Raw genomic sequence first — 12,949 nt, 5'->3', positions numbered from 1 at the left:
CTCTGGAGGTTTTCAGACTAAGCTGCACTGTTTTTCAAAACTCCAAGCATTTCAAATGTCTTCTGGAAAGCTGAAGATTGTAATGTTGTTGTGATTTTCCAACATCCCAGTAAATCCAACCATATATTTATGATGCATGCTAAAATTGAAGCTAAACACGTTACTGCACTCCTTCCCCCCTAACAAATTGGTTGTTCAGTTGAATGGTACAAGTTATATGTCAGGTTAAAGGTGGTAAAGACGTATCATGGTCTGTTTTAGACCAGAAATATATGACTTTTGAACAGGGGTGTGGACCCTTTCATGAAAAAAATCAAATTACAGGTGATATGATGGAACAACAACGTAGCTTTGTCACAACAGTTGCAAAAAAAAAAAAAAAGCAAAAAAAAAAAAGAACAGAGGTAACTCTGTGAATTATACATTTTATTTCATGCCGTCTTGAGAAAGCCAAATACCAAATACTCCATACATGGACACCATCATCAGGGTATCAGCAAAGTTGTACACAATCACGTATAATGTAATATATAAAATGTGCGGTTGGTTTTTTTGCTTCTCCTGAAGGAAGATCCAACCCTCCGGTAATGTCTCTCACTCACATGTTCTGTGATTGTGATTCTCTGGTTGGCAAAGGTGCAGGAGAAGTCATGACTCCTTTTTGAGGTCTGTGCTTGGGGTTCCCCCCCCTCCTGCTCCTGTGCATCATAGCAGGGGCCTGGAAATGGGAGGAGCTCAAACCCCGATATGTCTGACAGCAGATCCTTGTCTCCCCAACTTCAGCTCTGAATCCTCTCAACTTTTCTGAGAAGAGTTTGACTGTATTTATGGAGAAATATCCTCCGACTGGAGTGGAGCTTTCGCCATGTCCTCCCATAGCTGTTCCCTGGTCATGGACACATGGACTTCAGATTAGTCTGTGACACATTGTTCGATTTACAGATGTGTGGCCGATGTACTTTGCTGGGTAAGCGCAGTTTCGACCCTTTTGTATGTAGTGTGGGTCTCGCAGGCTACAATATAAGACAACAGGCACGGCGCTCAAGAAACGCCTTAAAAAAATTAAAAACCAAGACACCAATGGTGAAACAATATGCTGAGAACGAACCTTGCCGCTCTGGGTAAAAAAAGTATTTTTCCTGCAGAGTCCCCCTTTTGCTTTTTCTCCTGCACTAGGAAAAAAAAATTAACGAAGAACAGCGATACTCTTGATGACGGTCTTGGGTGAAGCTCAGCGGCACTGGTGTACATTTCTGTAGCAACTGAGGTATGTTCACTGTTGCTAAGTGTGGATTGATCTTTCATGATTCGCTGTATTATCTGTGAGAGAAAGCCCTGTGTCTGTGCTAAATCACCGTGACCAGCAGTGGTGGCATCGCCGTCTTTGAAACTGAAGCTGCAGACAGTTTTGGGGCTTATTACACGAGACTTCAACACGTCGACTGTCATTGCTGCTGTGCATGGAAATTCAGGTTAACCATTTAGTCCGATCAAGCCGTGGTACTGGTAGACCTACATTTTTTCCAACTTCACCTGTTTTTGTTCTATCCCTCATCACAAAGTTTTATCTCAAAGTCTTGTAATTTTGTGCTATTGCTGCACCCCGCTGCTCTAAACTGTGCTGGTAAGACATGAGAACAAGTTCAGATAGACAACTTAACAGTCTATAAAAACCAGTCTGCAAGCTTCAGTGTGACCCCCACCCATCACTAAGCGCCAACAGCACCTGAATTCACTAGATGCTCTCTTGGGTTTTGTTGGGGTTTTTTACGTGCACATCTGTGTATTTGAATTTCTTGGCATGTTAACAAAAAAAAAAAGAAAGCTGTGAAACACTCCCTTGGTCTCTTTATGCTCTATTTTCTCGGAGACCTGTGAAAAAGGCATAGCATTATTGTTTCTATAAAACATGCTGTCTGATTCCAGACGGACTGATTAAATTGTAAAGTATGAAGGCCTTTACAAAGTCAGACAGGAGGTCTTTGACATAAACGAGGCTAGAAAAAAATAGCAAAGTGGAACAAAAAAAGAGCAACGTGCATCTCACTCCGAGTTAGAGGCATGGGACCTGGACAAATTTTGATGCAGCTATGCTGTTTGTAAGCTAATATATTAACAGCTATGCTAACAGATTTATGCCTCTGTCATATATCTGATTTGTAGGATGTTATATTTCATAAGCTGTCACCTGCCTTTGTTACAAGCACCACACTTAAATCCTATAAATGTGCCCATTCACAGCATTTACAAAGCTTACAGTACATCAGTGTCAAAAGCGATGATATTTACATTTCTGCACAACATTGAGAAGTGGACAAGGAGGCTTCCTTTAATACTCTCTTTAGTTGGATCTGGAAAATTCCTCTCGTTGCTCCCAAACTCATATCCAGTCACCGAAGCAGTGAAATGTTAAAGTTGGTGTGGCTCACATGTAGCTGCAAGCACATATAGTACATAAAACAGATAAGAAACAGAAACAATCCCTTTTGAAGCAGATAAGGCTACACGTCAGATTAGGGCTGGTCCACCGCTGCTGCTGGGGTGTCACTGTGCTTGGATATGGGTGTGTATCTCTGTTGAAGATATTTGTGTCTGACTGTGCATATGTGTGAGCAGACCTAAGCAGGGAGGAAGTAGTAGTTAAGCATCAACCGTCCTCCCCCACCCAGTTTTGACTGACGGCGTCGGTCCTCAAGAGACCCGAGTGCAGAGGTATGACGAGTAAAACTTTATCCCCCCCCTCCCTCTCTTTGTTCAACCCCATCTTCTTTTCAGTCCAAGACGGAATACGCACATACGCTGACAATATCAGTCTATTTGTTGTAGAAAAAAAGAACCATTTGTGTCTCCTCAACAAAGAGCGAAGTGGGGGAGTAAATGAGGCTCACAGCCCAGAGACCATCACCCTGTAGGAAGGGGGCATGTGTCTGTGCCTCGGACTGGAGCCCGGGCTTCCATTTGGACTGGTGCAACTGGCGTCAACCCCTCCTATGGAAGGTAAGTATGCGTGGTGCAGGATAGGCAGCTGCAAGGACAGTCGACGCTGTATGCTGCAAAGAAGGCGAGAGGGATAATATCAGAAAATATAGTACAATGACTAGTAACATGTAGTATATGTGTTACACATAATTTTACACGTGCACTTTGTCTGTACCTGTACAGACAATCTGAATTACTAGATTATTTTTTTTAAGCATTTAGCTGCATTAAGACCTGTGTACTCAATTTTAGCATCTTCTGATATGTATATGTATGTTTTTTTTGTTTTTTTTAGCAAAATGTAATGTAAGGTAAATATATATTCTCAAAGAAACCAAGCAAATCTTTTATGTAGACTCGACATTTGTCAATTAAAGCAGAAAACGGCAAAAATATTTTTAGTATCTAATCCTGAACACACAATCTTCCAATGTTGTATTATCTATGAAAAACGTTTCAAATTTTTACATTTTGTGACCAGCTTTTGAAAATGGGCAGATGGTGCAATAAGTGACGAATACTTATACTGCTGCCAAATTTATAATGACAGGATCGCCTTGTTGAGCAGGTACTGTTGCATTGGTCAGTTGTGCTGCTTTGATTTGTGCTCAGGATTGTAAAGTGTAATTAATTTAGACATCCTTTTGGATCATTTAGGTGTTGGTTTATCAAGCTTTATGGGCTACTTTTACATATTTGGCCCCACTAATGATTGCCGGGCATAGATTTGATATTGCGTCACTGATTTGCAAAGAGAAACACAGGTGGGTGCACGACCTGAGTTCATAAGAATACTTTACACTCTTCCTTAATAATTATGTTAACCAAGACAATTGAACTATGAAACAAATAAATTTTGAAATTAGAACTAAAAGTAGATCTCTTACTGTTTGTAACTGCACTCTGAGTTTGCTTCCATTTGATATGAAACATTGAAAAACTCAGGAAGGACTACTTAATTGTCTATTTAATTTGAATTTATGCCGAATGAGCTGAAATATATGGAAACGACAACTGAGTAGCTGCATTGTATCACAAAAGCAAAGACAAACGATTAAATGTCTGGAAAGCTACTATAAGAAACATTTATTAAAGCCAATCTCCAACAGCTTGTTTAGTAACTTTTTAAGATGTCAAAAACAGCATTTTTCTTGGTAAACATGTCAGCCATATATCATTGATATGCAAATATCCCCAAAATTATAGATTTCAAACTCCACAAAACGCTTGGAAAAACAAGCCTTAATGTTTGTCAAGATTCTTGAAAATTGAAACGTTGCTGTTTTACCATACAGGTTAGACTAGACATGAAATGCAGACATCTACAATCTACTCCTCCTTGTTCAAAAAAAGACCTTTTCAGATAAGACTTTCCTTACTACGGTAGCCATATGTGACATTTCAGATGATGGGAATTCACTACATATCTAAAAAAACAATAAATAATACGAACTATCTAAAATTACTTTAAATAATGGACTGTAGATGTCTGCAATTACCTGTAACAATCAGATTGTAGAATTCTACATACTTGTAATAATGGCATTATAAGTATCTAAAACATCTTGTGACATTTGGATTGTAGATATTTAAAATCACAATATGTTAAATACAGTAAACACTTTATATAAGAATATTTGCGACAGTGGATAAATAGAGTTATTACCCCAATAAAGATGGATAACAAAAGCTGTGTAATAGGTCTTGGGAAGTGTGAGGTTTTAAAAATTGGTTAATTGTGAACTGGACAAACTGCCTTTTTTTAAATTTCTACAGAAATGAAATATAAATATGTGCTTTGATAATCCTGTAAAATTTTATGATGCCCTCTTCTCCTGCAATATACAGTTAGAGTATTTTATGTATTTGGTCCTAGCTGCTACGTAAAATATTCAATGACACCTAGATATAAGACACAAACATCCAAACATTGAAAAACCTGAATGAGATCAGACCAGCATAGCCTGAGTAAGTGAGTTAGATTACTACAGGTTCTCACTACTCTGTTTGTTTACCGCAGAGAAATGAGCAGCCATTTTCCCCAGCTTTACTTCCATTCTTATTAAGCCCATAAGACCCCATTCCTCCAGCTTTTGGGATATTCTGACTAAAAGAACATTTCATGCTTCAACCCAGTGTGACACTTCGCACCCCACCTCACCAGACTCGCATCAAGTCGTTGGCAAAGATATTACATAACCAAAGACTTGTTATGTAAAGTAAAAAATTAGCAGGGGGGTAATGAAATTCAAGCTTGTTCAGCAGAAGACCTAGAAAAATGTCACAATTAGTGGAAATTTAAAGTCATTGTAATTTGTAGTCTGATCATGACCGGTTTTATAATTGTGCTTAGTCACAAACATCTCTTTTCCTTTAAATATGGTGCATTAAATTATGAAATATGTCTTGTAATTTTTTTTTTTGTTGCATTTATTATGTCACAAAGTATTCAGTCTGTGCTAGATTGTCTATTTATAACTCTTTTCAAACTTCTGTGTATTTGTCTTCTCTTCCTCTTCACCTTCTCTCTTGCTACCTCTTCATCTCTCTTCCCTCGGTGTGATCAAACATTCATGTGGCATGGGAATAGCTCCGAGTGTTCCTTTACTTCTGTTCTCCTCCCTGTCTATTTTCAGAGCTGCTTCCAATGCAAACTGTAAATCAGTTGTTATATAAGCCCATGCGAGTCTCTACCTCCTCTCTTGTCTGTCTAAACAGCTTTCTTCTTTAAGTTTATCTTTTCCCTCCTCTTAATTTTATGTCCTTTTCGTCTGCCGTCTTCTTCCTCACCATCAATCTGGCGTTCTTCTCATGTTCTTGTTAAAACCAGCGTGGGAGGCAGAATTCTCAATGATGCATGAAATGCTGTACCCTCCTCACTGATGAAGTCGTCATGCCTCAGCTTTGCTGCCTTATGAATTATAGGTGAACATGGGTGTGCGCTGGTTTCACACGCATCTTAAATGCCCAAGAGATCAGCTATTTTCAAGTTGGGGCAACAAATCAATCATGAGCATGTCTACATGAGCGTGTGTCGGGGGTTTCGCATCAGTGTTATCGTATGTTTTTCACACTAAGAGAGCACACATGTTCACATGTCTTTTAATGGAAGCGGGAGGGAAAGTGCAGGGCTGGTCCGTGTGTTCAATGGGCTCTGTTGCCAGAGCAACTGCCTGAGAGTTTCTAGTGGTTGCGCTACATGTGATGTGTCATCTCCTGAGAAAGCTCACTAAACAGTGGGAAGGAGAGGAGGCAGGGAGGAGCACAGACATGGACATGCTATGGAAATATCAGTTCTCACTGTTCAGGTGAATTGATATCCTCCAGGGGACCTCTGCTTATTCTGGAAGGATCCATGGAGCCCCACTGCGCCTGCGGTTTTTGCTCCAGGTGGTTTTTCAGTATCGATTTCTCTCCATCTGCATTGAAACATGTGTAGACATTTTGGGAGAAATTGTTAATCTGTCAAATGGGACGTATCTCAGTCGCTATGCACTGCCCCGACGTTAAGCATGCCTCTGATTTTCCAGGTACCTTGGCTCATAATGAAAATCCTTTTTATCTGACAGTGTCCCCGTGACCCATACACTTTTTCCTTAATGTTATGTTTTCTTTATGTCGCTGCATGTTACTATTGAGCTTCTGCTAATGTGGAATATTTCTCACATATACTTTTAGACTTCCAGAGTTTTTGAAGTAAACATTTTATGCGTCGTAATCACAGGCAAAGATCAGCATCAAACCCCAAATGTATAATGGTTAATAACACCAAGCTAGAACTGGAGTGCTCCTTTTTGCCCCACACATGTCCCAGATTTCTTTTCAGAACTTGTTGACCTGATTCACTTATGTCAGCACCCTCCTCCCCCATTGGACATCTGGGCTTACTGAACTATTTTAGAGCAGTTTACTTTATGAAAAGAAATAACCTTGAAAGTTTAAGTTACGAGTTGTGAGGAAAAAAGTGCTGACCTGTATATTTTCACATTTCTGTATGTTTTTTATTTTTTTATTAGATGCAACAAATGATTGCCTACATTCACAGGGATGATGAGTTTATGTAAACATCTTAGTGCAACCGCAACCTGCATATAGAAACTATGGTGACTATTAAATTTATACATATAATTATACACTTATGGTCTATTGCAGCTTGTAATAGGCTTTAACGGAATAAATCAAACCTGCTACAGAGATTTTTGGTCGTCATGTTGGGCTTCTCGCATGCCTCATTGACAGAACATAAAGAATCTTATAAAACAGTGTTCAGATTAATTTTATACAGATAAACAGTTTTATTTTTCAAAATATCTCATCCAAAGCTACAGGGTTTCTATACTAACTGTTTTACATTAATACAAAATAAAATTTACCTTTCAAGCAGATTCCTGTGCCTAAACAATGTGCTAAAATAAAATTACATAATTTACATTCGTTGCATTTGTAGCTCTGTGCTTTTTTGTTCGGGACTTAACCAGTAGTATCTTTGCAAGCTTCATGGAGCTTGCATGCAAAAAATAAGCTCTTTGTCAACTTTCATAAATATCTGGACTTCAGAAGTAGCCAAATTTTAATCATGTTAATGATTAAAAGATTTCCAAACTATTAACCAGGCTGTTATTCAGACCACCTCACCTAGACTAAACCAGCTTTGTCGCTTGCTTGAATGTGTTCAGTAAGGCAGTCAGATGGAAGCAGGGAAGTGTAGCTTTGCCTCTAACCTTCAGTGAATGAGTGTGATGAATGCTGACACAGCATCCTTCTCTTAAATTCAATCAGCGGTCCCCAATATATTTAGAGCAGATCTATTATGAATCTGGAAGACAACAGCTTGGAGGCAGTGATGACGTAGAAACCAAACAAGGCAGGGAAAAGCCGATATGCTGGAGATCTTTTAAAAAGAGCAACATGAACTGGGATTATGCATCCAGATTGAGTAGCTGAATGACTGTGAGCAGCACCTCACATTCAGATTTTCTTTGCATCTCATTATGGCCTCACTTCTTATGAGATCACAATCGAGACTTTCTGAGCATCTCTGCATGGAAAAGTCGATTTGGCTAAAAAGCCAAGCTTATGTAGAACGGGTTCAAAGTGTGTTTATGCGGCATGTTGGTAATTACATACAACTCATTAAAATTACCACTTTATAATTTACAATAAGGGTTGTCAATATTGTGGTGGCAATTAAATCTATTTTCCCACTAAGTTTTTCCTTAATAAAAAATGAAAAAGTGTTCCAAAGATTTTTTTTTTCCCCAGTACAAACATACAAAAACACCTTTATTTATCATAACTTTGTTCAGAGATGCTTTGAATCTTTACTATTTGTACCTGAAAGTAAGTAAAAACATTTTAAATGTATATGTATGCAGAAATGAATAAATAAATAAATCCATCAGTGCATCAAAACACAGGCTTCCTGTGAATATTCTGACATTAAATAGAGCCATCTATCTTAATGAGCACATCCAATTACAATTTGACTTAAAATAATAATAATAATAATAATAATAATAATAATAATAATAATAATAATAGTGTGTGGAAGATTGGATAGAATATTTGTGTTAATCATAATTGTTAGACAAAATAAGTCCATCATTGCAGAATATCTCATTTCAATAATAAATCACAGAAAAAAATACCTTACCTAATAGCAAACCAAATTTAGCTGCAGTGTTTTGGTAGTCGTGTATTTTTTTTTTTATTTTTATGAAAAACAAACTGGAGGTCAAAATTGTCCCAGATGGTAGCTCATGCATTAATTACCTACTAATTAGAACAACCCTGGCGCGTCTTTCTCGCCCCGTGTACATGAGAAACATTGCTTCACTGCCACAGCACAACCAGACCACAAACAGACTTCATTCAAATCTATTATTTTCTTGGCTCAAAAACAATAAATAAACAAATAACAACCATGTCTTGTGACACATAGGGATTAGCTTTGTTAATGTGTGAAGGCGCCTTCGTAGATGAGGAATCTCACAGAATTTCAACACTCTCCGCTCCCCGTCCACAGAGCGAGCACAGCTTTCTCCTTCTTTGCCTTACCTAACTCAGACAGATCCATTAAATGCCCCTGAGAGCAACTTTGTACTGGTGTGTGCATCAGGCAAGCCGAATCTGTCTGTAGTACATCTCCATCTCCATCATTCTGTGTCTGTTAAATCGGTGCCTAATGCAAGGCGAAGCTGCTGAACCAATGGTTCACTGATTCAATTTAAGGCAGCAGATTTTATAATGTCGAATATACAGCTATTTAAACAACCTGTGCAGTGGAGAAGAAGGAGGAGACATGAAGGGACACAGGGACAGTACTGAGAAAAGACCGACTCAACAAGTACTGATGAGTCACTTAAACCGCGCCCTAATCTCTTCCGTTTTTCTAACCCGTATTCTTCCATTTGCTGGAATTTGTCAGCCAAAACAGTCATCCACTTTTGTTTGTATCACAGATACGGATGTGTTCATTTTTAATTGTAGGAACATAGTCTAACAGGAAGAAATTAAATTGAAGATGTAGTTTCATACCGTCACAGCTGTCATGCTTGTCAGGTTGTGAGAACACCTAACGAGGTGATTCCAGACAATTGCTCCCATTTATCCTTCACCTGTCATGGAGGAACCATTTTGACTGACTGCATAGGCCATTTGCCAAAGACTAAAATAAAAAGGTAAATACCTCCTTACCTAAACTCTAGGCCAAAATTACTTCCGAAATCTATAAAATAAAAACATTTTAATAGTAGCGGCATTGCTCGCCTTTTTTAGATTGAATGAACTTAAAAACAAGGGCAGAGAATGAAGGCAACTACAGAGAGGACAGTTATTGGTGTGTGAAGGGAAAACTACTGTCAGAAAAATTGAACAGTTTTATCCTGAGGAAAACCCACTTTTAAACAAAACTGAAATGAACAAAAAAACTTTGAGTGTACTGGCTGCCCATGGAGGTACGCAACTGAGCTATTGGGGCAACCAAATTATTTCTCACCCCTGCCATTATTCATTTATTTGGCTTCAAAATAAATTTTTTAACTACTTGTCATCATTACTCACATCTCCTCAGTTTGTTTAGATATTTCATAATTGTCAAACAACTAAGAACTCATCTTTGAACAATATTTTCAAACTTTAATCCGTTTATAAACGTGTTTCTGAAGTAAAACTTTTCAACAGCAAAGAAAGGCATTTATAAGTACATTTTCAAAACTAGATTAAAGATTCACTTCAGAAAAAACACAAACTGAAACACAGTCAGCTTCTCACCTTTGCCGTCTGTAAAGTTGCGTATGCTGAGGATGTTATTGGCGTCTGGGTAATGGTTCTGTTTAATGTAAGGAGTTTTCTCTGGGGTGTCCTGCAGCTGCATGGTCACTTCCTCCAGCTCCTTATCCAACTTTTCACACAGAAAAGACATTTAAATAGCATTAGGTCCTGCTATGACTTGTTGTTATGTGGATTAACACACACACCCACACTTGTGAAAAAAAATATTAAAAAAAAACGTTCACAGACAATGTAGCTCGAGTAGGCAACATCTTATGATCCATGTGAAAGTGCTGCAGTTGCTGCTCTGTGAGTTCAAGCAAAATTTAAAACCCACTCATGGCCTGCAGCCAGAGTTCTCTCTTTCCCCATCCCTGTCCCATCTGATTAGAGATGCTGTCCCTGTATCCTGGACCCCGGCCTCACCTGCTCACCCTAATCGACCTGGCGATCTGTACTGCCCTCCAGTCTCAATTCACTGCTGCGTTGCAAACACTGCATCAGCCAGCTCAATTCTTGCTCATAGCTGTTATAGTGCTTTACAAAGCTATTCATACATTTATGAATTTTTCTTTTTTACATTTTGTCATACTACAGCCATGTATTTATGTTATATGGATTTTATGAGACAGACCTCCCCTTTTAAGACTATAAGGGGAAGAAACTTGATAAAGTTGTCAAAGTTTATTTACAAATAGACGTCAGAAAACTGTGGTCTGCGAAGATATTCACCCCCTTTTACTCTAATGCAGTGGTCCCCAACCTTTTCAGTACAGCGGACCGGTCAACCCTTTGTAAATTTTCTGCGGACCGGGGGGTGCGCATTGTGAGGATCGAGACCGACGCCGTTGTTTCTTACTCATTCTGCTGCATGTTGGCGCGCAAGACGTAACCAACAGCTTCCGGTTTAGGATTTTCAAATTAAAAGCTCCTCCAGACTCAATATATAGAACTGACATATTAAATTATTTCTTGCGCGGCCCGGTACCAATTGGTCCACGGACCGGTACCGGTGGTTGGGGAGCAGTGCTCTAATGCACCTAAATATAACCCATTTCATTCAAACGTCACCCAACTAATTGTCACCTGTGTGTAATTCTACTGAAATATAAATACAGCTGCAGAAAACATCAGCAAACAAGCAGCATTATGAAGACAGATGAACACAGCAGACAAGTCGAGGATAAAGTAACTCTAGAGGAGCTGTAGACTTTGTGCATTCCAAAAATATGGACTTTATGGAACAGAGGAACAAAACATTGCTGAATGAAAGCCAGAATAACTGGCTGCTGCAGCCTGCAACCAGTCATGCTGTAGCCACAGCAATGTGAGTGTTTTGGCCAGATGAGACCAAAACTGTATTTGATCCATTTTAACTGAAATGTGTTTTTTTTTTCAGTCTCAAAAGATGTATAGGCACACCACACTTTTCAGATTTTTATTTAGAAAGCATTCTGAGAACAAGGTGTCCAGTTGGACTACCACATACAATCCATTTAAGACACGTCATGTTGGTGTTAATGTAAAAATATGTGAAAGAATTCATTTTCAACCCGCCTTTAGGCACAAAACCAATTCCATGCAATAGGTTCCTGGTACTTCTCTGCCTACCACAGATTGTGCTCTCTGCTCGGAGCTCTCACCTCCTGTTTCAGCTCCTGCGCTCTCACTCTAAATTACCCTGTCTGTCAATAAACTCTGACATCCGAGCTGTCTGCCTGGAGGTTCTGCATTTTTGGACCAGCACTGAGTCCATAATAAAGACTGCAACCCCTGATAGCTGAAGCCATTATAAACATCTGTGTCTTCTTAGTTTGAGTCATCATTTCAAATCGAACATAAAAAGGGGGAAGGAGCTGAAATTCACCCCTAAATTACTGAAATGTAAGACTGAAAGAACATATATCCTCATTTTATATAAAATGAAAGAACATAGAAAATTGTGACAATCTCTTAACCAGTGACCAGAGCAGGTATTAACAATTATCCGTCTAAGAGGTAACAAAGTGGATAAAAAAAATCTGAAAATTAACTAAATGCAGGAGAGATATTATGTCTCAGATTTACTGGAGATAAATGCTTGGCTGTTTCTTTCTTCTCTTTTCAAACTTCAAGCAAAAATGATTGTACTTGTAATTACATTACCTTTAAGATGTCCTTTTTTTTCCCATTACTGCATTAAAAGCTTCTCTAACTATGCCCACTGTTACATCTCATATCGTTACTACTTGTCAAGAGGAGCTTTAAACAGGAAGCCATTTTGTTCAGACCTCGGTAATCCTCATGCGGAGGCGGTGGTTGTCAGTTTGCAGCCCATCCAGTCGGGAAGTGTTGGTCTGGTTTACGCTGGTGACCGAGGTGGAGGTCTTGGAATCTTCCTTCTTCTGATTTTGGGTGAACTTTAACCGCCGGTTCTGTGTGGCTGCATCTGGGTTTGTTCTCATGGTGATCAGCTGTTGGAAGCGTAATGGTATGTTAGTCACTGTTGTACTCAGGCTGACGTTACAAAACACAACTGTTAATGGAGCATTTGAGGAGCCAGAAATATGGCCAGTGAGTTAGGGAATTTGGAGATAAGCAGTCGTCGACCGGCTAGTGGCGTCAGAGTACCTCCCTCCCTTTTCTAATGGCTAACGACAGTCAAATAAAACACAGCAGAAAATGAAAATGATGGGTCAGATTGTCAGCAAAAGGGTTT

The 12,949-nt window shown here is 39.0% G+C and overlaps 1 protein-coding gene across 2 annotated transcripts in view; it reads right to left on the bottom strand.

Annotated features, from left to right (window-relative positions):
* Positions 1-409: 409 nt before the first annotated feature.
* gabbr2 (gamma-aminobutyric acid (GABA) B receptor, 2) overlaps positions 410-12,949 on the bottom strand; it is a 189,340-nt gene continuing 176,800 nt past the window's right edge. For both annotated transcript variants that reach the window (XM_044138689.1, XM_044138688.1), the window contains exons 16-19: positions 12,522-12,704; positions 10,252-10,381; positions 6,281-6,398; positions 410-3,050 (exon numbers count right to left, since the gene is read on the bottom strand). In XM_044138689.1, coding sequence (XP_043994624.1) covers positions 2,885-3,050; positions 6,281-6,398; positions 10,252-10,381; positions 12,522-12,704 — 597 coding nt within the window. In that variant the 3' untranslated portion in view covers positions 410-2,884. The remainder of the gene's footprint in view (positions 3,051-6,280; positions 6,399-10,251; positions 10,382-12,521; positions 12,705-12,949) is intronic.

Source organism: Gambusia affinis, linkage group LG14, assembly GCF_019740435.1.
Source record: "Gambusia affinis linkage group LG14, SWU_Gaff_1.0, whole genome shotgun sequence".
NCBI classification, from domain to species: Eukaryota; Metazoa; Chordata; class Actinopteri; order Cyprinodontiformes; family Poeciliidae; genus Gambusia; species Gambusia affinis.
Note: the sequence above shows the minus strand (reverse complement) of the source record. Positions and strands in the feature narration are given on the sequence as shown.